The sequence below is a fragment of the Lipomyces oligophaga genome (assembly GCF_038497815.1).
Source record: "Lipomyces oligophaga strain CBS 7107 unplaced genomic scaffold V1516scaffold_4, whole genome shotgun sequence".
Classification (NCBI taxonomy): Eukaryota; Fungi; Ascomycota; class Lipomycetes; order Lipomycetales; family Lipomycetaceae; genus Lipomyces; species [Lipomyces] oligophaga.
Genome location: NW_027117788.1, coordinates 329,594 through 350,916, shown reverse-complemented (window position 1 = coordinate 350,916; position 21,323 = coordinate 329,594). Strand labels below are relative to the sequence as shown.

The 21,323-nt window shown below is 43.5% G+C and overlaps 11 protein-coding genes across 11 annotated transcripts; 6 read left to right on the top strand and 5 right to left on the bottom strand.

The window, feature by feature from the left end:
- The first annotated feature begins 153 nt into the window (after window positions 1-153).
- Window positions 154-3,492, top strand: V1516DRAFT_711869 (uncharacterized protein). Its single transcript, XM_066924275.1, has 3 exons — window positions 154-800; window positions 874-1,615; window positions 1,667-3,492. Exons 1-3 carry the CDS (start codon window positions 450-452, stop codon window positions 3,229-3,231), a joined length of 2,658 nt encoding a protein of 885 aa, XP_066777236.1. The 5' UTR covers window positions 154-449; the 3' UTR covers window positions 3,232-3,492.
- A 26-nt stretch (window positions 3,493-3,518) lies between these two features.
- On the top strand, window positions 3,519-5,345 carry V1516DRAFT_674717 (kinase-like domain-containing protein). Its single transcript, XM_066922136.1, has 2 exons — window positions 3,519-4,849; window positions 4,902-5,345. Exons 1-2 carry the CDS (start codon window positions 3,761-3,763, stop codon window positions 5,256-5,258), a joined length of 1,446 nt encoding a protein of 481 aa, XP_066777235.1. The 5' UTR covers window positions 3,519-3,760; the 3' UTR covers window positions 5,259-5,345.
- On the bottom strand, window positions 5,309-5,942 carry V1516DRAFT_674715 (uncharacterized protein). The gene is made up of 4 exons (XM_066922135.1): window positions 5,765-5,942; window positions 5,715-5,720; window positions 5,562-5,669; window positions 5,309-5,512 (listed from the first exon to the last, which is right to left on the bottom strand). Exons 1-4 carry the CDS (start codon window positions 5,884-5,886, stop codon window positions 5,371-5,373), a joined length of 378 nt encoding a protein of 125 aa, XP_066777234.1. The 5' UTR covers window positions 5,887-5,942; the 3' UTR covers window positions 5,309-5,370.
- A 204-nt stretch (window positions 5,943-6,146) lies between these two features.
- Window positions 6,147-6,899, bottom strand: V1516DRAFT_674712 (uncharacterized protein). The gene has a single exon (XM_066922134.1). It carries the CDS (start codon window positions 6,817-6,819, stop codon window positions 6,346-6,348), a length of 474 nt encoding a protein of 157 aa, XP_066777233.1. The 5' UTR covers window positions 6,820-6,899; the 3' UTR covers window positions 6,147-6,345.
- Window positions 6,900-7,202: 303 nt separating this feature from the next.
- V1516DRAFT_711866 (PSP1 C-terminal conserved region-domain-containing protein) lies at window positions 7,203-9,967 on the top strand. The gene is made up of 2 exons (XM_066924274.1): window positions 7,203-9,416; window positions 9,467-9,967. Exons 1-2 carry the CDS (start codon window positions 7,351-7,353, stop codon window positions 9,585-9,587), a joined length of 2,187 nt encoding a protein of 728 aa, XP_066777232.1. The 5' UTR covers window positions 7,203-7,350; the 3' UTR covers window positions 9,588-9,967.
- V1516DRAFT_674709 (uncharacterized protein) lies at window positions 9,946-10,956 on the top strand. The gene has a single exon (XM_066922133.1). The coding sequence runs from the start codon at window positions 10,111-10,113 to the stop codon at window positions 10,864-10,866; it is 756 nt and encodes a 251-aa protein (XP_066777231.1). The 5' UTR covers window positions 9,946-10,110; the 3' UTR covers window positions 10,867-10,956.
- A 196-nt stretch (window positions 10,957-11,152) lies between these two features.
- V1516DRAFT_623542 (P-loop containing nucleoside triphosphate hydrolase protein) lies at window positions 11,153-12,332 on the bottom strand (the record flags this gene model as incomplete). The annotated part of the gene is made up of 6 exons (XM_066919627.1): window positions 11,153-11,210; window positions 11,262-11,324; window positions 11,375-11,544; window positions 11,606-11,786; window positions 11,913-11,984; window positions 12,298-12,332. 6 exons carry the CDS (start codon window positions 12,330-12,332, stop codon window positions 11,153-11,155), a joined length of 579 nt encoding a protein of 192 aa, XP_066777230.1.
- A 545-nt stretch (window positions 12,333-12,877) lies between these two features.
- On the bottom strand, window positions 12,878-14,578 carry V1516DRAFT_674700 (phospholipase A2). The gene is made up of 7 exons (XM_066922132.1): window positions 14,384-14,578; window positions 14,222-14,336; window positions 13,951-14,162; window positions 13,833-13,898; window positions 13,698-13,781; window positions 13,120-13,625; window positions 12,878-13,065 (listed from the first exon to the last, which is right to left on the bottom strand). Exons 1-6 carry the CDS (start codon window positions 14,532-14,534, stop codon window positions 13,246-13,248), a joined length of 1,008 nt encoding a protein of 335 aa, XP_066777229.1. The 5' UTR covers window positions 14,535-14,578; the 3' UTR covers window positions 12,878-13,065; window positions 13,120-13,245.
- A 298-nt stretch (window positions 14,579-14,876) lies between these two features.
- Window positions 14,877-17,090, top strand: V1516DRAFT_664155 (uncharacterized protein; the record flags this gene model as incomplete). Its single annotated transcript, XM_066920566.1, has 4 exons — window positions 14,877-14,945; window positions 14,994-15,047; window positions 15,104-15,779; window positions 15,832-17,090. 4 exons carry the CDS (start codon window positions 14,877-14,879, stop codon window positions 17,088-17,090), a joined length of 2,058 nt encoding a protein of 685 aa, XP_066777228.1.
- A 450-nt stretch (window positions 17,091-17,540) lies between these two features.
- On the top strand, window positions 17,541-20,247 carry V1516DRAFT_324373 (uncharacterized protein). Its single transcript, XM_066918899.1, has 3 exons — window positions 17,541-18,053; window positions 18,114-20,031; window positions 20,094-20,247. The coding sequence occupies exons 1-3, from the start codon at window positions 17,706-17,708 to the stop codon at window positions 20,195-20,197; spliced, it is 2,370 nt and encodes a 789-aa protein (XP_066777227.1). The 5' UTR covers window positions 17,541-17,705; the 3' UTR covers window positions 20,198-20,247.
- V1516DRAFT_674688 (uncharacterized protein) lies at window positions 19,881-21,234 on the bottom strand. Its single transcript, XM_066922131.1, has 4 exons — window positions 20,771-21,234; window positions 20,644-20,714; window positions 20,375-20,587; window positions 19,881-20,312 (listed from the first exon to the last, which is right to left on the bottom strand). Exons 1-4 carry the CDS (start codon window positions 21,219-21,221, stop codon window positions 20,268-20,270), a joined length of 780 nt encoding a protein of 259 aa, XP_066777226.1. The 5' UTR covers window positions 21,222-21,234; the 3' UTR covers window positions 19,881-20,267.
- Window positions 21,235-21,323: the final 89 nt, after the last annotated feature.

Here is a 21,323-nt window from a genome sequence, read left to right as displayed (position 1 = left end):
ACATGTAAATTATTCATGTAGATATATACCAAAAGTATTTGCTTGTGCGCGCTACGAAGACAAATTATATATTATATTAGGTAATTTCATATAATCACGTGAGATCATAGCTGTTTAGATCTTTGGTCTCCGGTCTCTGATCGCTGAATTCGTTGAAATCAGGGATTACGAAAGCATCAACAATTGCTCTTTTTGCTTTTTTTTTAAGAAGAAGTCCGATTAGAAACAATTTTATTCGATTGGTGATCCGCGTGTTGCCTCCTGATTGCTTCTTGATTCTGCTTCTCGCTCGTTGGTTTCGGTTGTCGCGGAGTCAAATATTGCACGATCTGCCGCTATTTGTTTATCTGTGTTGACGACGCATAGATATCTATTAATTCTGCGCTTCGTTCAAATTATTGCTACAAATTCGCGTCTTTTTTGTGCTTTCTTTTGATACCAGTTAGAAAATGCCGCTAAACACATTTTCGGCCGCTTCTTCGTCTCGGGCAGACAGCACACACGCCTCGTCATCTTCTTCCTCTCCTTCTTCCTCCGCGACTTCGCGAGCTCATTCCTTCCCTGCAGCTCTGACTCACGTAATTTCTCGACAAATTCATTCTGCTTCACAACGGGAACTCAAAGACATAGCGGGTGTACTTCCTACATCGTCGTCTACAGATTCTACAGGTGTATTGAGGTCTTCAACCGTCAGATCGACCCGTCGTGATAAACAGAGGGCAAACTCGGCTTCTCATTTGTCGCGTAATTCTTCTACACGTATCGCATCTTCTTCTTCTTCATCAGCGCATTCCCTTTTGGTGCGTATTTGTTGTTTGTCGGGACATATTGGCATGTACGATCTGGAAGTTTTGTCTCTAACCTTTGTTCTAGATAACTGGTTTGTGTATGTGCTGTATGTCTTCTCTTCGTTATCCTACTTCAGTTCCTTGCTTTCGTTGCACAGTCTGTCAGACTACGAACGATGTTAATCCTCTTCCTGTTAAACGTCTTCCCATCATCGACTCCGCATATCTGCACTCCCTTCCGTCCTCCTCATCCTTATCTTCTTCTGATCTCTCTGATTTTCTCGATCGGATCTCACTGGTGTTCCAGTCATTCGATGCTCTCAATCGTTCCTTTTCCAACTCCAAAGGATTTTCATATTCTGAAACTGGCATAGACTTCTCAGCTCTTACGTTTTTCTACCGCTACGTCTTGTCCTGTCCAACCGATGAACCTATGACTCTTTTGCTGAAGTATACCGAATCGCTTTTAAAGCGGCCCGGTCGAATCTTATCATCTCCTGATGACCTTAGGGTATTATTAATTATATTTGAAAATCCTGTTTTATATTCCGTGCGCAATATTAATGCCTCTCAAACAAACCATTCGGCCATCATCAAACGTCTTTGCGGTCTCATTAGCGGTCTTAATGCTGCATGCCATCATTATTTAGTCAATTGGTTTGCCCGTCTTTCTACTTCCAGCTTTAAGGCAAAAGTCGAACTGGTTAATTCGTTCACATCGCACCGGCTTTCCAAGTATTGCACTTCACGTCTGGGCGGAGCCAAGTTAGAACAGTATGGGCAAGACTGGAGAATCCGTGCTGCAGCCCGTACGCTTTCTTTATTTTGTAAGTAGTGCTTTATGTAGGCTTTTTCAATTAATGTGCTAACAATATAAGTTGCTGCTAACATCCAAGTTTCAAAAATACCTGCGTCTTGTTTCTATAATACTATGGTTGATTATATCGACATTACTCATGATTTTGATCGCTGGGAAAAGCAAGGTATTGCACCGCCTTCTACTGCTCCTATATCTCGTCTTTCGACCTTGATTCCCGCTGGAAATCAAGTTGGAGCTACAGGTTCCAAGAGCTTGGCTTCTCAAGCAAAGTCCTCTCATTTAATCTCGGATAGCCAATCTAGTTCCTCTAGCGTGGGTTCTCTAAGTACAGTTGGCGGTTCTTCGACGCTATTCACGTTTTGTCAGTATCCCTTTTTCCTATCTATGGGATCCAAAATTACGATCTTGGAATATGATGCGCGTCGCCAGATGGAAATCAAGGCTAGAGAAGCTTTTTTCTCCACACTCAACTATAAGCGAGTTGTTCATCCACATTTAGTTTTGAAAGTTCGTCGTGACTGTATAATCGAGGATTCTTTAAATCAGATTTCGAGCAACGAGATGGAACTCAAGAAGGGACTCAAAATCGAGTTTGTAGGAGAAGATGGAGTCGATGCAGGAGGATTGCGGAAGGAATGGTTTTTGCTTCTTGTCAGAGAGCTTTTCGATCCATTAAATGGAATGTTCACGTATGACGAAGAATCAAATTATTGCTGGTTCAATCACTCCACATTTGAGACGTCTGACCAATATTACTTAGTCGGCGTTGTTCTAGGTCTTGCAATGTATAATTCGACAATTTTAGACATTCAGCTTCCTCGAGCGTTGTTCAAGAAATTGCTTGGCTGTCCTTGTACGCTCGCCGATTTGATGATTTTAAAGCCTAGCTTGGCGAAAGGGTTGCAAAAGCTTCTTGATTTCAATGGAAATGTGGAGGAGACGTTTTGTCGCGATTTTGTTGCCGAGCATGAAATATATGGGACGGTAGTCCAAGTACCATTGATGCCGGGAGGCGAAAATCGGGCTGTCACGAATGGAAACCGGCAAGAATTCGTAAATAAGTACATTCAGTTTATTTTTGATGTGTCTGTGAGTCGTCAATTCCAGCCGTTCAAGCGAGGGTTCTACCATGTCATTGGGGGAAACGCCTTGACATTATTTAGGCCTGAAGAAATCGAGTTACTTGTCAGAGGATCGGATGAAGGTTTAGATGTTGCTGCATTGAGGGCTGTGGCTATTTACGATGGCTGGGGATCCAATGGCAGTAGTCATGGAGATCCGCATGGTAGTAACACGAATAGCACCAATACCGGCAAAAATAGCATGGACGAGGTGGAGAGCAAAGAACAGGTCGTTGTATGGTTTTGGGAATATTTTGAGAGAATGGATGTAGCCCAGCAACGGAAATTGTTGACCTTTGTAACCGGGTCCGACCGAATACCTGCTACGGGAATCGCGAACTTGATATTCAAAATTTCTCGACTGGGAGATGATAGCGATCGGTACCCCATTTCTCACACATGTTTCAACCAGTTGTGCTTGTATCGATATTCGAGTCGTGAGAAGCTGGAGGAAAAGCTAGGACGAGCGATCGAGGAGAGTCAGGGATTTGGATTAAGATGATTGTTATTGAATTAGACAACTGGAAGAAGGACGAGCTTATATTTTGGAAGCTGGTGAACTTGCAGCTGCATGGATGGGCGGATGAATAGGTGCAACGTTGGAATTGAATTTCTTTATGATTTTTTATTATAGCTGGAGGTGTTTGCGTATTGGTTACCATTTAGTGCCGTAGAAAATGCTGTAGAGAAAGTTGTTGAGTACTGGCTTGCGCTGGGATTGTTTGCAGGATGGCCCTGGGTTTACACACCCGGGAACTCTCTCAGCCCTAGTTACTGAATAGTAACAAAGTCAATAATTCTCTCTGATTGATTAATTTTTCTTCCATTCCGACTACACTAGTCGTTTATTTCATTGTATTCGGGGATCTACTCTTTTTGACGTCCTGCGTTGTTCCGATCAGTCACTCTACTCATCTGATTTTGCCACTGCTCTCGGCTCGCTTGAACATATCTTCGGCAGCACAGATTCCACGACCGCAAAGTGACTCTATTCTACAACCAGGCTACAAAGTCCGAAGAGATTAGCTATAATGTCGGCTCCTCCGCTTTTGCGCAATCCGACCAGTAATATTTCCCCGTCGCCTAGGATTAAGCCTTTATCGTTGTCTATTCCCGTGTCTCCAAGGCCTGCCCTTGCTGCCGTCAGTTCCTCGACCTTGACCTCCTCGATTTCAGATTCAAATTCAAATTTGCTTCAACCACCGGTCCCATTTGTATCTTCGAGTATTTTGTCTTCGACGCCGGATGAGCCTCCGCCGATATCTCTGCTGACTCCGCGCACGGCGGCTTCCTCGGGCAATCACCATTCGATACCCGACTTGCATCTGTCCACCCTCTCATCGCCAACCCCCACAGGTACCTCAGCAGCTACTCCATCCTTGAGAATCAACACTTTAGCAAATGAATATGACCAGCACGAAGATATATCTATGGTAGACGTAGATCAGTCTCCGTTTCCCATGCCGACAGCCAACCATGCTATCGCCGCTCAGTTTACAGCTGCGTCTGAAACAAGAGTTACATTTTCAGAGCCATTAAAATATGATGCTACGTATCCAGATGTGGAAGATTTGGATGAGGAAGGGTGGGAGCATGCTGCGTCCAACGGACGAATCATTGAGATCGCTCGGCTTGGTGAAGGCACATCTGGCAGTGTGACAAAGTGCCAGCTGGTATATGGACGGACAACGTTTGCCCTGAAGACGATTCCTGCAAATCCGAATCCCGAAATTCGAAAACAAGTTTTGCGCGAGCTCTTGTTCAACAAATCATGCAATTCACCTCACATTGTCCGATACTACGGTCGGTTTGTGAACGAGCACAACGCCAGCATTTCGATTGCAATGGAGTATTGCGCAGGTCGCTCACTGGAAGCCATATATAAGCATGTCAAGTCTCGCGGAGGTCGCATTGGTGAGAAGGTTCTGGGCCATATAGCGTACGGGGTACTGAGCGGATTGTCGTATCTGCACGAACGTAAAATTATTCATCGTGACATTAAGCCTCAGAATATTCTACTGGACGGCCAGGGACAAGTCAAGCTTTGCGACTTCGGAGTCTCAGGTGAGGTTGTGAATAGTTTAGCAACAACTTTTACGGGAACTTCGTACTACATGGCGGTAAGTAGAGAGAATATTGGTCGTCTTCAGACGAATTTGGCTAACAATGTAGCCTGAGCGAATTCAAGGTCATCCTTACTCGGTTACGTCGGACGTGTGGTCGCTTGGACTAACATTGCTAGAAGTTGCTCAGCATAGGTTTCCATTTCCACCAGAAGGCGAACCACCATTAATGCCGATTGAAATTCTTTCTTACATCGTTGATATGGAGCCGCCGAGATTGCACGACGAACCTCATAACAATATCAAGTGGTCTGAATCATTTCGACATTTCATAGCCTGTTGCTTGGAGAAGGATGCTAAAAAGCGAGCAAGTCCTCGACAGATGTTGAACCACCCGTGGATAAAGGGAATTACTAGAAAGCCGATTCCAATGGATCGATTTGTGCAGGAATGTTGGGCCGAGTAGATAGTAGTAGGAGGAGGAGGAGTACCAGGGAGTTTTGTTTTATATTGTAATTTTGGCAAGATGATAAATAAATTGAATTAAAGTGCAAGTTGGTTTGTATGGAGGATGTACATTATGTAGCGGAGGCTCGGGGAGCCATAGACAGACGAGTTGTGATCACGGCGTCATTTGAGGAGCTGCTGAAAGTACCGACTATGTTCCCTGCAGGTACAAAAAGGTCTAGATAACAAACCAAAAGCCCAGCCAAGCTCATACTAGCGAGTTGAGTAAATTTTATTACGACCAACTTAATTGCGAACTTACACAACTTTGAGCCAACCAGGACTTCCGCCACTACTTTCTTCGTCGTTAGACTCGTTTTCGTTAAGCCATGATTGCAAGGTGACAAGGAGTGAAGCCCATGCAATTAGTCTGCTTGCGTGTTAGACAAAGTCACACTTTCATATGAAAGCTTACTTATTTCTGAATTGTTAGTTGCGACCAGCACGAAATGACGAAATAAATACCTTAGAAACATGGCAACCATTGGAAGTGTAGTGGCCAGCATAGAGGAAATATCATCTGGAGCTTTTAGGGGAAGAGGGATGAAAGGAACGCAAAGGTTTGCTCTTTTTCTTTGGGAAGACATCGTATGAATATTATATAGCTCCGGTTAGTTCGTGTATAGATGTTATTGTGGATATATATAGATATAATTGAATATATATTTACTGCTTATATCTGCTGCGCATGTGCGGATAGGTTGACGTGCACAGAGAGGTAAGGTGTTTGTGCACACGTGATATCAACTGGCTAACACGTGGAAATGTTCCAAGATCTTGAAGAGGAATCTTACGATTATGTGATGAGAACGACGAAGGTGAGAAAATTTATATAAAATATTATGTTTTCTAGGGATATTATATTAGCCAAATGTGGAGAAATAGAAACTGCGTAATCCTAAATAAATAATAAAAAATCCCAAACTTCGATATGGACATAAACAAATGCTGATCTTATACAAATTGTCGCATACTTTACTATATTATATTACCCAAACTTAGACGCCTAATTCAAAACCAAATCGTCAGATATACAATAATCAAAACTATAGAGGAGATTGGGCAGGTGTGGTCGGTTCAATGATCGAGTCCGAACGATCGGACAGTGGGGAATAGGTAGATGCGGGAACATCGTCACAGTCGCAGCCGATTGTTCGACAAAATTCAGTCCACAATTTGCACGAGTTCTGTGCAGACCCGCAGATTATGCGCTTGACGACAGACAGAAATTGCAGATCGTCGAGAGACTCCCGCGGCGCACATAGCACCGGCATGAGCGTCTTCGAGTATACTTGCGAGCCTATCGAGCGCTCGAGCAGACCAAAGAAGGACGAATTGTACCGAATCAGCAGAGAAAGCTCTGCAGGTCGATTGAGGTAGGGCAGCAAGATCTGAGGAGGAAGTGCGTGGACAGTTAACGAAGGGCGGCGAGAAGGCGACGGCAGAGGAGTCAAGAGAAGCGGCGATGAGCCCCGAATCGGCTTCAAGTTTGGATTAGGCGATACCGGAACAATGGACATTTTTGTATCTAATTCTGCGAATGCGATCTCAAATAAAACTATGATAAATGATTGCGAATTCAAACAGCGGCATAACAATGATTTGATGAGTTGTCCAGGGACCATAGAACTGGGATAATCGATTAAATAAAATCAAAATCAAGCCACACGTCTCCCAACAGCCACAGTCATTAGCCTTCTGCGGCGGGTGCGGGGAAATATTAGCGATTGCACGATTATGCCGTAGCCGGCATATGCAGGTGCACATATCTGTATCACGCGACAAAAGTTCCCACGTCATAAGATGAAGAGTTTCCTGAACAAGCAAAAATTTCCGTAAACGGAATATAATTAGCCAAAAGAGGAAACCACAGGCCTAATTAAGGACATCTTTTTCCACCTTTCGCAGCTAGATTTCTTTGTTTTCTGCCTTCTCTTTACCAATTTTTTTCCAATTTTCTTCTGTCCACCTTTGCAATCATCTTCGAACGGCCACTTTTTCGCTCTCTTCTGATATAGTTTTCGTGATTATCGCCATAGCAACGTTCTACCATGTCCGCTGCTACTTTTTCCGCTCTGCAGCGTCGTGCCGATCTAGCATCGTCTTCTTCTTCAGAGTCCTCGTCCACCGTCTCGCAACTGCGCAGTGGTAGCGACCTTGTCAGCAATAACAGCAATAGTGTCGGTAGTGGCAACAACAAGAGCAGTATCAACAACATCGAAATTAATACAGGCATTAGCAGTGCAGACAACATCACAATAGCACCAGCCATCACCTACCCAAGTCCTATTTCTACGGCACAGTCTACTTCAGATCAACCTTCCGCCGATCCTCTCCAGCAACTCCTCTCCTTCAGACCACCGTTCGACAGACCCCTGGATTCCGCGATTGAGGAGGATGATGACGAGGATGACCACTCGTTTGCTCTCGATTCTGCTCTTCAGGGCGGTATTTCAGCTGTGTCCTCCCGAAGACCCTCTTATGCAGCGGAGTTCGCCTCCAGACCCCGACTCGTCTCTCTCGAGGCTCTCTCCCCAGTGATCTCCCATCCAGCTTCCTCTTCTATTGATCCCGATCGCTGGCATGCCGCCGATCCCTCAATCAACTCTTCTTCCTCTTCTTCGCCCTGGCAAAGATCCAGAACACTTTGGTCGTCGCCTCCTCCACCCGCACCTGCCTCCGTCACTGCGAACGGCAACCCCAACGCTTCCGTCTCGCCTGGTCTCGTTTCCCACTCCCACCCGCACCAACAAAAGCTCAATCATCCTCCTCGAAGAAATTCGTCTACGTCCCCTCCTTCACGCTTCCCAAATTCCTATCATCGGGATATCTCTCCTCCATTTCCTTCTTCTACGGTTGATCCGTTTGCCCCGGTCTCTGACCTACCGTTTCCAAAGTCCTTCCGTTCCGCTTCTTTCTCCCAGGGCGATTTTCCTCCGTCACATCAGCACTCGTCTCGCTTCTCCCTGCCCTCAATAATAAGTGAAGACCAGGCTGTTTTTGACGATGACGAACCAGCTGATATTGCAGAAATGAACGATCCGTTTAGCTCTCATTATCGTCGTGGCTTTGAAATCAGCCCAATCGGCAATGGAGCCCCCAAGCATCAGGCAATGTCTTATGCTCCTGTTTCTAATATCTGGAACAGCCGTCCTCTTCTGCCTAACCAACACCAGAACCAGAACCAGAACAGTTTTCGCAGATACTCCTTTGCTCCTGGTGATCAGCTTCTTCCACAGTCCCAGATCCCTGGTCTGCCTATCCAGCCGATGCAGCCCAACTTTCCACAAGACCGATCTCATTTATCCTTGCCATTTCAAACAATTCAGGCCACTCAACTCCAGCAGCAACCACAGCAACAGCAACCACAGCAACAGCAACTTAGTATCTCCGTGTCAAGTCTCAATGGTTTGGCTGCAATGTCTCTAGATAGTCCTGTCGATGGCACTTCATCCGGATCTACTGCTCCACGTGCTGACCAGCAGACCACTGCCTCTGTTGCTCCTGGGACAACCTCGTATTTGGTTACCAACCCTTCGAGCAATAGCCCGTTCTATCAGAATCTTGTTAATGAAGTGGATTCTTATTTCACTTTTGCTGAAGATGATAGAATCGCCACCAGTAGATCGCTGCATCTGGCTAAGTTCATTGCCTACAACACAGAATCTTTGATGCATACTTCTACTGACCGATTCTCTAAGTTGCAGAGGTTATATATAGTACAGTTCAAAGGAGGTCGGATCGATGTTTTTTATCTGCCAGATGGATCGGGACTACATGTGCGAGTGGGAGATCTTGTCATTGTTGATGGTGATCGCGGAAAAGATTTGGGCAAAGTTACTCAAGACGGAGTGTCTGCGCAGTCTGCTCGTCAATTGAAGAAAATTCAGTTTGATGAGCAGCAGGCGGCTCTTTCTGTGATTGAGGAAGGTCCCAAGTTGGAAGCAAACATGAACAGCATATTGCAGCCGAAGCAGATCATTCGGTTTGCGCAGCCTATGGAAATCCAGCAGCTGTTTGTGAAAAAGTTCGACGAGGCCAAAGCACTCAGAATGTGTATCAACAAGATTGGTGAGCGCAATCTAGAAATGAATCTTCGCGATGCTGAGTATCAGTGGTAAGTTGAGATGCTTGTAGATCTATTCAATGGATACTGACAAAAGCCAGGGACCGAAGAAAGCTGACGTTTTTCTACACAGCGACGCGACGCATTGACTTTAGGGATCTTGTGCGTGATCTCTTTAAAGTGTACAAGACTAGAATTTGGATGTGTGCAGTTAGCACCTAGCTGCATACAAGTAATATTGCATTGACGTTAATATATAGCGTCGATTGTCCGTTTTAATTGTGTTTGTTTAGCAGGAGTAAGACGATAAATGTAATTTTGGGTTCAAAAGCAAATGGACAAGAGGAATGGGATGATAGAACTGAAGAATTTGAAATTTTAGGGTGGCAAGGTTTTGATTTGATTTCTCGCTTTCAGAACAGGATATAATAACGATAATGGAGACTGGCGCTAGGAAATGTGAATTTTATGGATTGGGATGAGAACTAAATTGTATGGTTTTGTTTTATATTGCTTTGCTATTGAGTGATTAATGTAATTATTACGATTATATGTAGTATGATATCATAGTTCTTTGATAAATGAATTACTTTTAGCTGGGAGTTGTCAGTTGTCTTTGGTATTCCTCCCAACAGAAACTGTAGAAAAATTAATCGTTTCGATATTCAGCATAGCGCGACGAAAGACTGCCTGACAGTGCCTCGAGAATTCAACAAGCTTGGAAATTTAATAAGGTGATTACAAAATGGGAATCAGTAAAAAGATGTCGAAGCGGAAGGAAAGCGCTGAAAAGTACCGAAAGGCGGTCAAAAACAAGGAGAAGTACACAAAGCAGACGAAGACAATGAGCGAAAAGGATTATTCTCAGCTGAAGCACGATCGAGACGAGAAGAAGAAGGAGCTCAAAAGAAAGAAGATAGTGGCTATGGAGAAGGAAGTCATGGAGCCAAGCAAGACCAATAAAAAATCCAGAGGGTCGATTGCAGATGTTCAAGATGGCGGTAAGCGGAAGCGCGAGAAAATCGATATCGCAACCTTGAATGGAAACGGCAATCGTTTCATTCTATTTGTCGGAAACCTTCCGTACTCAACTACTAGAGAAACACTTTCTGAACACTTGGCAGCCAGCAAGCCTGATCTGATCCGCTTGCCATCGAACAAAGAAACTGGCAAGCTTAAAGGCTACGCATTTGCCGAGTTCACAGGCCAGGACGCAAGCAGACGCATGAACGTCTGTCTACGCTTACACCATACGGAATTTGAAAACAGAAAGATCAATGTGGAGCTAACCGCCGGCGGAGGCGGCTCAAGCGCTGCACGCGTGGAGAAATTGAAGCAGAAGAATGAAAAATTAGAAAAGGAACGTAAATCGTTAATCTCTTCAAATGCATCAAAATCTGCCAAACAATCTGCCACAACCGACGAGCGGACAAATAGTGATCACGAGCCAGCCCCGTTTGTACATCCGTCAAGAATGACTAGAGTTGCTCAAAAGTCATAGTTTGTAATAGAATAGTACAATTATTATCCCATTCTATGTAATCAAGCATACAATAATAAGGAAATATCAAAAATAAAAATTAAGTCAAACAATAAAATAAGTCAATAAAACAATACAATAATAAAACAAAAAAAATGAACCAATAAACTTTCAAGCATTCAAAACAATATCGGACCAGACAAATATAAAAAGACAAGACTGATAACATCAATTACTTCAACAATTCTTCATTCACCTGCAACTCGAGTAGCTCCAAAATTCATCAAAAGTCCAAAAAAAACTAAGTCTACAAAATCATGCATTTTTTAGTCTTCTTTGGCGGTGCCTTCGGCGTGAGTACTGCCCTAATATTTTGTTAATATCTCATCGTCGAGCACGTCGTAACAGCTTCGTACCTTATGGCCTCATCGAACACACTCTTTAATCCCTTCTGCGTCAGTGCTGAGCATTCCAAATATCTACAATCATTCGTCAATACGGATTCGGATCGGATTTCGGAATTGCTTACTTGACTGCATGTATATCTTTGGCCATCTGTAGTCCTTGACTGTAGGTAATCGGCGCCATTCGCTTCAAACGCAGATTATCAATGGTCTGCTTGTCATCTCGCATGTCTAGCTTAGTGCCAACTAGAATGATAGGAGTATTTGGCGAGTGGTGTGAGATTTCAGGGTACCACTAAGCGGTCGAAAGTTAAAAACCAAGTAACCCTGGGCGCACAGTAAATAGTAAAACTTACCTTGGTTCGCACATTTTCAAATGATGGCGGACTGACTAGCGAGAAACAGATTAAAAACACATTAGTCTGCGGATACGAAAGCGGTCTCAGTCGGTCGTAATCTTCCTGGCCAGCTGTATCCCAAAGACCAAGATTGATCGGTTTCGAATCGACCATTACATTTGCGGAATAATTATCGAAGCTGGATTGGGAGTTAGCATTGAAGGGGCTCAAATTATTGTAGTAATTGGGGGTCAATCAGACGCTAATTGATGATATCTAACTCGCCAAAAAGCTATGACTGGTAATAGAGATGACAGAAACATACACTGTGGGAATATATTCGCCCGGAAAGGCGTTTGTTGTGTAACTGATAAGTAAACATGTTTTTCCGACAGCACTAAAATCAAATCAGTATAAACTCCTAGAGGTCCCATCACAGCGGCACTGAGCGAAAAACAAAAAAATAAATTAGAAATGCAAGACCTCGGTCAAGTGGGTCTGCAGAATAAAAAAGGGCCTGCCATCGGAGAAGTACACCGCAGTGGGACACCACAGTGGAAATGCAGGTAGTCTGTACAGGGAGTCGGCAGAGTACAGAGCATAGAGACTGGATAAGGGGGAAGATCTCAACGGGAAGCCCAGTCTAACGCAATGGCCCGCCCACCGTACTAATCCGTGATGGGGAAGAGGAAAGAGAAAAAACAACGTACCCGTCACCGGTGACCACACATTTGATGCTTTGCATGTGTGAAAGAGAAAAAAAAATTCAAAAAAAGGGGATTGATGTCCCGTCTTCGGTTGAGTGCGTTTGCGTGTATGAGTAGATGACTAGCCAAGCTGTAGTAGAGCTGACTTCCTCCTGTTGGGTAGACAGAAGAAGGCAATTGAGCGAGGGTGCTGAGGTGCAAAGTAGCTGCGGCGATCAGGAGAACCTGTATATTAGAGCAGAGAGGTCGAGAACAGTCGCGATAACCGACACAAAAAAGCGCACAAAAATCAGCGAGAATTAGTAGATAAATCGAAAGATCTTCTCAGTTAGATTCGCTTGAGAAAAATGGAAAAAAAGAGCGGCGAAATGGTGAGCGCTATCGAACAAATACGGAGGTGCGAGCCAGTAAAAACGAGAGATGTCGGAGCTGGCGGGAATCAGCTTAATCGAGTCGGAAAAAAAAGACGAAAAATCGTCTAGAGAGCACAAATGAACGAATGATCTGGGTAAAGGTTGACTGAACGAGAAATAACCCGAAAAACTCCGGAAATCCAAACCAAACGACGACTGTAAAAGATGAAAGTCGGAAGAGAGAGCGTGGAATGAGAGGGATGCCAATGAGTGGTAGCTGTACTCACAATATGTGGGTCTAGTGTCACATAGAGAGCGAACAGCAGCTTCCGCTCAGACCTGGATCTGCGCTTAGTCTTGACCGCGAGACCTGGATCATTTGAGCACAGTGGATAATTTAAAGACTACGTAATTACAGCTAGCAGTAGACATTAGCTGGCCGCATTTGCCATTCGTAGTCTTACATATATACCTAGTATCAATCGAACTTCCCAAAGCAGAAGGAGAGAGCGATTCGGCCATCGATAGTATCGGTTACATCTATGAGTTGTTTGTGTACAATTTGATAACCAAGGACGAGTCATGTCACGTGCACTGTTCATTCAGTAATCTCTAAGTCTGTTTCAGTCGGTCTAGTTGGTTTTCGACCTTCCACGGCGTAAGCACAAGCACGTAGAAAGTTATTTGTGGTCCATTGTGGTCCCGAGTAATCCATATCGTACCAGAAATTCACACTGCAACATATGCCATCATTGTCAGACTCCTGGCCCACTTGATGAAACCAAAGCGCTGGAAGATAGAGCATATCTCCAGGCTCGAGAACAACCTCGAGCACGCGACTTTGTCTTTGCCATTTATCTTTCGAATCAATATGCTGTGGATCCATAGTAGGCCAAGGAATAATATTCTTGTCCGAAATCTCCTTAAGCTCGAATTGACTGTCATGCTTCACATACTGCCGCTCTAGTAGATCGCGTTCTGAGTTTTGTTAATCAATCTGTTAATCAATCAATGCTAGATTTTTCCTCGTGCATCGGTTCATCGGCATACCTCTGACGCAAACATACTCACTAGGAGCTATCAGCTTGAATACTTTTTTTCCCAGAACTTGTACATGTAAATTTTCATAAGGATCTTGTGTCCTGTCAATACATTCACGTTATAGATATAAGTTAAGAATGCTACCTTTATGTAAACTAGTTGTACTTCGCCCACTTCCTATCCATAAATTCACGGCTTCCGGAGAAAGGTCTCGACTCTTGTGAGTGATTAATCTATGCCTTGAACTCAAATACCTACTTACCCAATGCTTCTGATGCCCAAGGTAGATCTAGCTCAATTTCTCCCTTTAACATAGGAAACTCTGTTGGGATATTATTGTTTTGCGATTGCATGTAATAGACAGCCTTGTCCTCATCATCGTCTGCTGTCAAGCGGTGAATGAACTCCCCAAACTCCATTTTACTCGTGTGTGGTAGAACAAAATATTGCCCATCCACAGGAGCATCTGCATTTCTATGATATCTTGTAAGTCTATGTTAGGCGCAAAGCGTGCGCTCTATAGCAAACCGTACCCAAACGGAGTTTCTGCTACTTGAACCGCAGTTCCCGAGAGCCGTTCGACCAGGTATGTCTTACTCCAGAATTGCTCAGACTCTGAATCTAGCGATGGCCAATGATCTACGGCACCTGAATATCGGTAAATAACAGTAATCTAAAGCCTCTGGTAAGCGTACCTTTGTACACCATAGGAAAGTTTTTGTGAACCTGGCGTAGAAAGGCGAGCGACGTCGGGGTTCCAATCGAATAAGGCACGAACGAGGGCGTTAGTTCATGACTATTTTCAATAAGCTCCTGTAATGCGCTCTCCAGGAGCTCTTTAGTCATTGCTTCTGCCTCCGATACTGCTTTTCTGTTCTGCTTCTGTCGAAATCGCTGATTTCGATCCCAAAATTGTCGCGCATCCAAATTAAAATACGCGGGACATGTACTGGGTTAGGTTAAATCAAGACAACCTCGACGCGTGCTTTTGCATTTCCAAGTTTGATCACCACAATCACCTTCTTTTAGGACAGGTTCGACAAATTTGATAAAGATTCTATCAAATAACATCTGGTTTTTGGTATTCCGTGTCAGCTATTTTTATTCGACCGAACCATTTTGACGATTTTTTTGCCTTAAAGAAGACTGCTTGGTAGACGGGCAGACGACTGGCTTTCAAATCTAATTATGGCATCCTCGGCTGATGGAACTTCCACTTACGAGGATGTTCAGATCCAAAAAATTATTAATTCAGACGTGAGTCAAACTAGGTGTCTTAGTTCTGACAGTTTTTGACTGGTTTAGATTGGCGTCGACCTACTGTCTAAAAGACTCAAATCATCCATTGTCACTGGCAAGGTAAATTTATACTTACTAAACCTTGTCCGCTCCATGTCTTTCTCTGACAAAACTAGGAATTTGCTGCTTACGCCAAGAAACAGTCAATATCTGAAATCTCAAGTGCAACAAGTCTGCAGCGTGTGATAAATAACGCAAAAGAACTGTTTGAAAAGAAGAACGAATCTGATTCACTCTCAGTCCACATGATTCAAGCATTTTCCGTTCAGCTCCAAATCGTAGAACATGGGAAGCGATTCGCATCGCAGCTCAATATTATGCATGATGAGGTCTCAAAACTTTGCAAGGAAACAGAACAGGTTCGAAAATCTTTGAAAGACACTGGTCTGGCAGACGAGAAAAACGTCATTACAGCAGAACAGGTCGCGCTCAAATGTCGCGATAGGTACAATCAGGCCTGCGCTGATCTTGAAGCAATTAGATTGGGAGAATCTAGACGCAGCGGCCTCCATATCAAAAACAACAAAACACCCCAGCAGCTCCAAGAAGAGCAAGCAAGGAAAGTTGATGTTGCTGAGCTGGATTATAAGCAGAAGGTAGCAGATGCTCAGAGAATGCTCAAAGACTTGTTGGAGAAATTACGTCCCAGTACTGTCAAACGTCTTTGTCATCAGCTTGACATGTTTGATTCGGGCCTAGCTCTTCAATTTCAGCGTTATGCCAATTTATGCGAAGCCTACCATCTCAGTAATTCTTTATCGTGTTCCCCGATGAAGGCGGAGAATAGTAAAGGTTTGTATACGCTCTTACGTTATTGGAAGAGCTATTTTCTAATGTAATTTAGCTCGTGGCCTCAAAGATATCGCCTCTGATGTAAATCCGAAAGAAGACTTCAGAAGATTTGTCTTGAAATCAAAGTCTGCTACGCTTCGCCGAGACACCGTGCAGTTCATTTCTCATCCATCACGGAAAGCCAAAGTCGTTTCATCATATGCTTCCAATGCTTCTATTGATGTCTCAAAATCAAAGACTGGAATTGATGTCTCAAAGTCTGCGTCCTTGGGAGCCAGTAGTGCTCGGTCGGTTTCGGCCACTACCAGTACTACTGCTACTGTTCCCTTGGCATCCGCATCTGTAATGTCTGCAGGATCTTCTCGTACCACCAGTCAGCCATTACCTATTTCTACGACTTATGGGGGCCCGAGTTCGAACATTGCTGATCAGCGAAGCATGCAATCCGAATCAAGCGCGGCTGCTAATGCTCAGCTTTCATCGGCATCGGCAAATAATAAAGCAATTTCTCAGAGCATGCCTCCGAGTATCCAACCAGTTGATCCTTCCCAGTTTGGTCAGTCTACCTCAAATGGATATTCCCAGTCAACCCAGTCTTCGCCATATCAAGTGGACCCCAACGCGCAAATGAACAAAGCCCAGACAGAACCAGTGTCTACACCGGCTGGTGCGATCTACGAGGCTGCTAATCGAATGGTTGTATTATTTGGTTGCGATTTGGAGACCGTGATGTCGACAGAGCGAGAAATTTTTCAAGTTGGACACGTTCGAGCACCTCATTTTGTGGAAATGTGTGTATCTGTTGTGGAAAACTTGGGTCTTGGATTTCCAAAAATATACATGACGCAGGGTTCAATGGAGGCAATGCAACATTTAAGAGACAATTTTGAAAGCCGAAGTCCTCTAGAAATTGATCTCATGCAGCAGCCTGAATTATATGGCAACGACGTATACGCCGTTGCATCATTGCTTAAAGTGTACTTTCAGATGCTTCCAGAGCCATTACTGACATATGCATTTTACAATAGTTTTGTGCAGGCAGCAGATATTCCGAACGAAGCTCAGCGTCGAAATGCTATTCACGGTCTTGTCAATGAACTGCCGGATCCTAATTACACAACTTTGTCTCTTATGGCATTTCATTTAGTGAAGGTACAAGATCACAGTCGAGAAAATGGTATGACGCTTAGTGAGCTGATCCGAATTTGGGCACCCATATTGTTAGGCAATCAATCTGTCACAGCAAATCGACAAGAAATAGTTTTAGAAACCATCTGTGCGAATGTGGACAATATTTTCCTTCTTGAATAATTCTCAAGCAAGAACGTTTGGAGTAGTATTTATTTTAGTTATGAAATTTTTTCTTTATGATCAATGTATTTTTAATTTATTTGTACTATTTGATTATATGATTATCTAATGGACAGGCATGTATAGCTAGTCAAACGCCGCAAGCATAGAATCATCGACTTCAGAAGTTTTACTTCGATAATTTTGTATTTCTCGGACCGAATCTATTGTTTCTTTAGTATTGGATTGCCACTGTTCTTGCTGTTTTTGCAATTGTCTTCTCGAGAGCAGTCTTGGATACGTCATCAGCACAACCGCGTCTGGTCAGCCATCGTCGATCTTCCTCACCCTCGGTCCAGCCTCGTCTCCTTTGGATTGGCCGCCTCTTCTATCAGCCTACCCTAAGGAATTTTCGTCCTTTTCTACAAAATAGTGATCTGGATTATATTCCGTTTCAAATCTTATTCTTGTGCTAATTAGCTTCCGCAATACCCCGTCCTGGCGCCCTCAAATAGTCTCCGTCAACCCCATCCCCGCCACGAACTTCACTCGCATCCTCCGCGACCAGACGACCGCTACAACTGTGTAGACCTTACCTGCGGGCTGATTTCCATCGTCGCCTTCCCGTATTCTGCCATGCGTTCACGGTTCCGTCCGAAACACCAGCGACTGATTCTACAGTGCTATCCCGGCGGACGCGCCGGCGAGAAACATCCGAACTCGTCCGAGCTTTCGTATTTGCTCTTCTACGTCTCATCTCGGCGGACAAAGCTCCTTAAAGTTGCCCGTTATCTCAATCAAAAAATTCGTCAAGATCTCTGGCGTGGGCGTGCGGGTAACGTCCAGGTCAGTCTAGACATTGCGACTGCGTTGATCGAGAAGTGTCCCGAAGACCTCAATGTATTTGCTGATCACATTGTCTCGATCATTACTGCTGTCCTGAATTCGAACGATCTCGCCTTGTGTCATTATACTGAAACCATTGTGAGCAATTTTCCTTTATTTCTAGATTTCAGTAATCTTCTAACACTTTTCTAACTTTAGTTCGATGTCTTTTGTATGCACCACAATGGTGCTCTGTTTACAGATGATTCCGATTTCATTCAAAATTTTGACAATCTGATAAAACTTTATATGGACATTCGCTCAAGAGGGAGCGAGCGCGACGACTGGACTGCCGTTAGTCTTCAGGCAGCCTGTTGTATAGCTTCATCAGGTGCATTATATGCGTCTTCTAGTCAGCTTCGGTTTCAGATTAGCACAATATTGCCTGTCATTCTTGATCAATTGAAGAAGTACTCAGAAGATAGATTTATTCAGCTAAATAATTACTTGACTTCTATTGAGCGCACTCAAAATACATCAGAATCAACTAGGGTCAATCGAGCTAGCATCAGTAGTATAACACAAGATAATCCTCATGATGAAAATGACATTTTAGCTCTTCGCGCTCTCAAAAAATTGTTTGACTGTTCTGACACGCACGTTTCTCAGATCCGTTTTACGTCTCGCTTTGTAATCAAATATGTTATTGATCATCCTTCAGACCAGAACTGGGTTTACTCTGCTGTCGATTTGTTAGCGCAATGGATTCCCGTCCATCTGCGATTCGTATTGCTGAGAAGTCTCTACGAATTTCTCATGGAACTTCCTCTATCAGACACGAACAGTTTACTTGGTGTGACTCAGTTAATGTCGTCTTTACTGTCTTCTAACGTAAGCTTGATCGGATTATCTGTTCTGGACGTGCTTCATGTCTTACTCTCTCTTATTACTCAATTATTGCGACTAAACGACGTCAGTCCAGATCCAAAGAGAGAGAAATTGCTTAATAATTTGGCTCATGCAATTGGAGATCTCGCAACTCATCTTTACTATTCTGATCAAATTGCAAATATGGCGGAAGAAATACTGATGCGCATCCGTCCTCTTCCCTTTGAACGTCGTACAGTTTCGTCCAATGGTCAGCCCAAAGGCAGAAGTGAGCCAATCGCATTGTCCTTGCCAACATCTACTATGGGTTCTACAATGGCTTCTGCAATTAACTTGGAAAAGTTTATTGACAAAGGCTCTCTGTCTTTCTTTTCCGAAAAGCCAGCAATTGTGATTGGACTGCAGATCATTGTTCAAATAATTCATGGAGCGAATAGCGGTACGGGTGGGATTAATCGAAAGATTATTCCAATACAATCATGGGATCAAACTGAATGGGCACTGACCTCGTCAGACGTGCAGATTCGAGATGCATATGTTGATGCTTTATATGCGTACTTTAATATGGAGATTTCTTCACTGTCAGAAAGTGGCACGATAGAATCCCCTGACGTGTTAGGGAGTATTTCTACAGGTATTGTTTTTTTGAATAAGCTCCATTCGTCTATTTATGACTATGCTTTGAAAAATACAAATACTTCAGAGGATTATATGAACATAAATATGATTTTGCTTTCTATTGTCTCTCGCCTAGGTTTAATTGGAATTGTACATGGATTACCTATGGTTCTTCAGCTGCAAGACACTGTATCACGGACTCAAGATAAATACAGTCGAAATTCTCTCGCCTCCCTCCAGGCAGTTATATTAATATACTATTCAACAGTGGCCGATAAACTAGGCATTCCGAAGTTGAAGAAGCAGGTTGATGAGCGAATAAAATTTGTTAAGGCCAAAAAAGGAGGATGGGATTCAAATTTAACAGCTCCTGCAAAGCTAAGAGCGGATCGCCAGCTGAGCAAGTCGACCTTATCTAATGGAGATGCGAGGAATGAGAAGCAATCTGTTGCTGTGGAAGATGAAGACGATGAGCAAGAAGTGGATGACGAATGGAAGCCACTTCCATCTATGGGAAATATTGATCGAGGATTGATCATTCAGTACATTAAAGAGTCTAATGCTAAGCTCTCCATTGACACAGTTGATACAATGACTAGTGTATGGAGCAAAGAGTCTGCAGTACAAAATAGTGAGTTTGATTCGCAAGTCTGTCACGATGAAGAGCCATGGAGCTAACTTAGAAAGCAGAAGCAGAAGCTGCGCAACATTTATCAATAATGGATGATACCTCACCCTTATTCACGATTCCCAGTACGACCAAAATACGGTCGAAACCTTTGAGGGTTGCCTGGTAGCTGTGAACATAGCACACTTATAAATCTTTTTCGAAAAGGGACAGCAGATTTGAGTATTTAGTTCCGAGAATCAAGATTCAGACACGGCCCGATGAAAAGCTAACTTGTGATTGGTCTCGGAGAAACGTTAGAACACTATGAACAGTCTTATGGTTTAACAAGATGAATGAAACATACTAATTCAAAAGTTAGCAACTGATTTTCAGAATTGTCGAAGCGATCAGCAATAACTTCAAATATGTGTATTCCGGATTGTGAATCACGAAATAATAGAGCGCAGAAGTCAATTGTGTAGAGAAAAGTTGGACCGAGTGCTGGTTTAATGTCAATGCCAGGGAACTGTGAACGAATCATATCTGCTTCCGATGTGGCTACAGTAGGAAGTAAAAGCTTTTAAATCAGTTTTTGATCGGAAGGTTATGTTTGTATGTACAAGAGGGAATTACCACGGAAATGAGACGGTTATTCATGGACACCAAGCGAAGTTGTTTCAAATAGGATACCATGCTAGCGTGTCCTGCTGCTGCATTAATTTGGCTGAAACCTACATGAATCTGGCAAATGACTACAAACCTGTAATTTGGTCCTCTCGCATAGCATGCGTAAATATGTAACTCACAGAGTCGACCACATAGATCCCTTTAGCAGATTCGGTTGATACTGCCGAAGGTGTATCTAGATCTGTGAGTGAATCCATTAGTCCTTCGTCGTCGAATGCCCGGATCAATGATATTCTATCCATAACGCTTGCGATCGTTGGCTTAGAGGGATACAAATCTACATCTTGCTCTTGCTCCGGATGATCATAATCTCCACGCAAATGATCAATAACAACATCGCGCATTCGGAATGGCTGGAAAGAACCAAGAGTGTCGATCCAGGTAGCATTCATATGAGGATTCTCAACTAAATGGGCTGCGACGATGTGCATTGCGAGAACTGTTCTAAAAGAGCTTTCCTGTTGAGGACCTGCAACTGCCGAGATCCTTCCGGGAAGCAAAATATTAGTTAACACTTCTGTCATTACTAATTTGAAATCAATGCTTATGAATTATATATATATCTACCATCTTAGCTGTGCTGGTACTTGCAGTTATAACTCGTGACTTGCATCTGTTTAGGGTTT

Excerpts from the sequence above, each read along its gene's own strand:
- V1516DRAFT_711866 (XM_066924274.1), top strand. The coding sequence starts at position 7,351 with ATGTCCGCTGCTACTTTTTCCGCTCTGCAGCGTCGTGCCGATCTAGCA. Across the intron at positions 9,417-9,466 it reads CGCGATGCTGAGTATCAGTG|GGACCGAAGAAAGCTGACGT; the intron begins GTAAGTTGAGAT and ends GACAAAAGCCAG.
- V1516DRAFT_674700 (XM_066922132.1), bottom strand. The coding sequence starts at position 14,534 with ATGACTAAAGAGCTCCTGGAGAGCGCATTACAGGAGCTTATTGAAAAT. Across the intron at positions 14,163-14,221 it reads GTAGCAGAAACTCCGTTTGG|AAATGCAGATGCTCCTGTGG; the intron begins GTACGGTTTGCT and ends AAGATATCATAG. Across the intron at positions 13,626-13,697 it reads TGAGTATGTTTGCGTCAGAG|AACGCGATCTACTAGAGCGG; the intron begins GTATGCCGATGA and ends AACAAAACTCAG.
- V1516DRAFT_711869 (XM_066924275.1), top strand. The coding sequence starts at position 450 with ATGCCGCTAAACACATTTTCGGCCGCTTCTTCGTCTCGGGCAGACAGC. Across the intron at positions 801-873 it reads CATCAGCGCATTCCCTTTTG|ATAACTGGTTTGTGTATGTG; the intron begins GTGCGTATTTGT and ends CCTTTGTTCTAG. Across the intron at positions 1,616-1,666 it reads CCGTACGCTTTCTTTATTTT|TTGCTGCTAACATCCAAGTT; the intron begins GTAAGTAGTGCT and ends TAACAATATAAG.
- V1516DRAFT_674715 (XM_066922135.1), bottom strand. The coding sequence starts at position 5,886 with ATGTCTTCCCAAAGAAAAAGAGCAAACCTTTGCGTTCCTTTCATCCCT. Across the intron at positions 5,513-5,561 it reads CCTGGTTGGCTCAAAGTTGT|TATGAGCTTGGCTGGGCTTT; the intron begins GTAAGTTCGCAA and ends TCAACTCGCTAG.
- V1516DRAFT_674709 (XM_066922133.1), top strand. The coding sequence starts at position 10,111 with ATGGGAATCAGTAAAAAGATGTCGAAGCGGAAGGAAAGCGCTGAAAAG.
- V1516DRAFT_674688 (XM_066922131.1), bottom strand. The coding sequence starts at position 21,221 with ATGACAGAAGTGTTAACTAATATTTTGCTTCCCGGAAGGATCTCGGCA. Across the intron at positions 20,588-20,643 it reads ATAACCGTCTCATTTCCGTG|CTTTTACTTCCTACTGTAGC; the intron begins GTAATTCCCTCT and ends CTGATTTAAAAG. Across the intron at positions 20,313-20,374 it reads AGTTGCTAACTTTTGAATTA|ACCAATCACAAGTTAGCTTT; the intron begins GTATGTTTCATT and ends CGTTTCTCCGAG.
- V1516DRAFT_674717 (XM_066922136.1), top strand. The coding sequence starts at position 3,761 with ATGTCGGCTCCTCCGCTTTTGCGCAATCCGACCAGTAATATTTCCCCG. Across the intron at positions 4,850-4,901 it reads GAACTTCGTACTACATGGCG|CCTGAGCGAATTCAAGGTCA; the intron begins GTAAGTAGAGAG and ends CTAACAATGTAG.
- V1516DRAFT_324373 (XM_066918899.1), top strand. The coding sequence starts at position 17,706 with ATGCGTTCACGGTTCCGTCCGAAACACCAGCGACTGATTCTACAGTGC. Across the intron at positions 18,054-18,113 it reads GTCATTATACTGAAACCATT|TTCGATGTCTTTTGTATGCA; the intron begins GTGAGCAATTTT and ends TTCTAACTTTAG. Across the intron at positions 20,032-20,093 it reads AGAGTCTGCAGTACAAAATA|CAGAAGCTGCGCAACATTTA; the intron begins GTGAGTTTGATT and ends AGAAAGCAGAAG.
- V1516DRAFT_674712 (XM_066922134.1), bottom strand. The coding sequence starts at position 6,819 with ATGTCCATTGTTCCGGTATCGCCTAATCCAAACTTGAAGCCGATTCGG.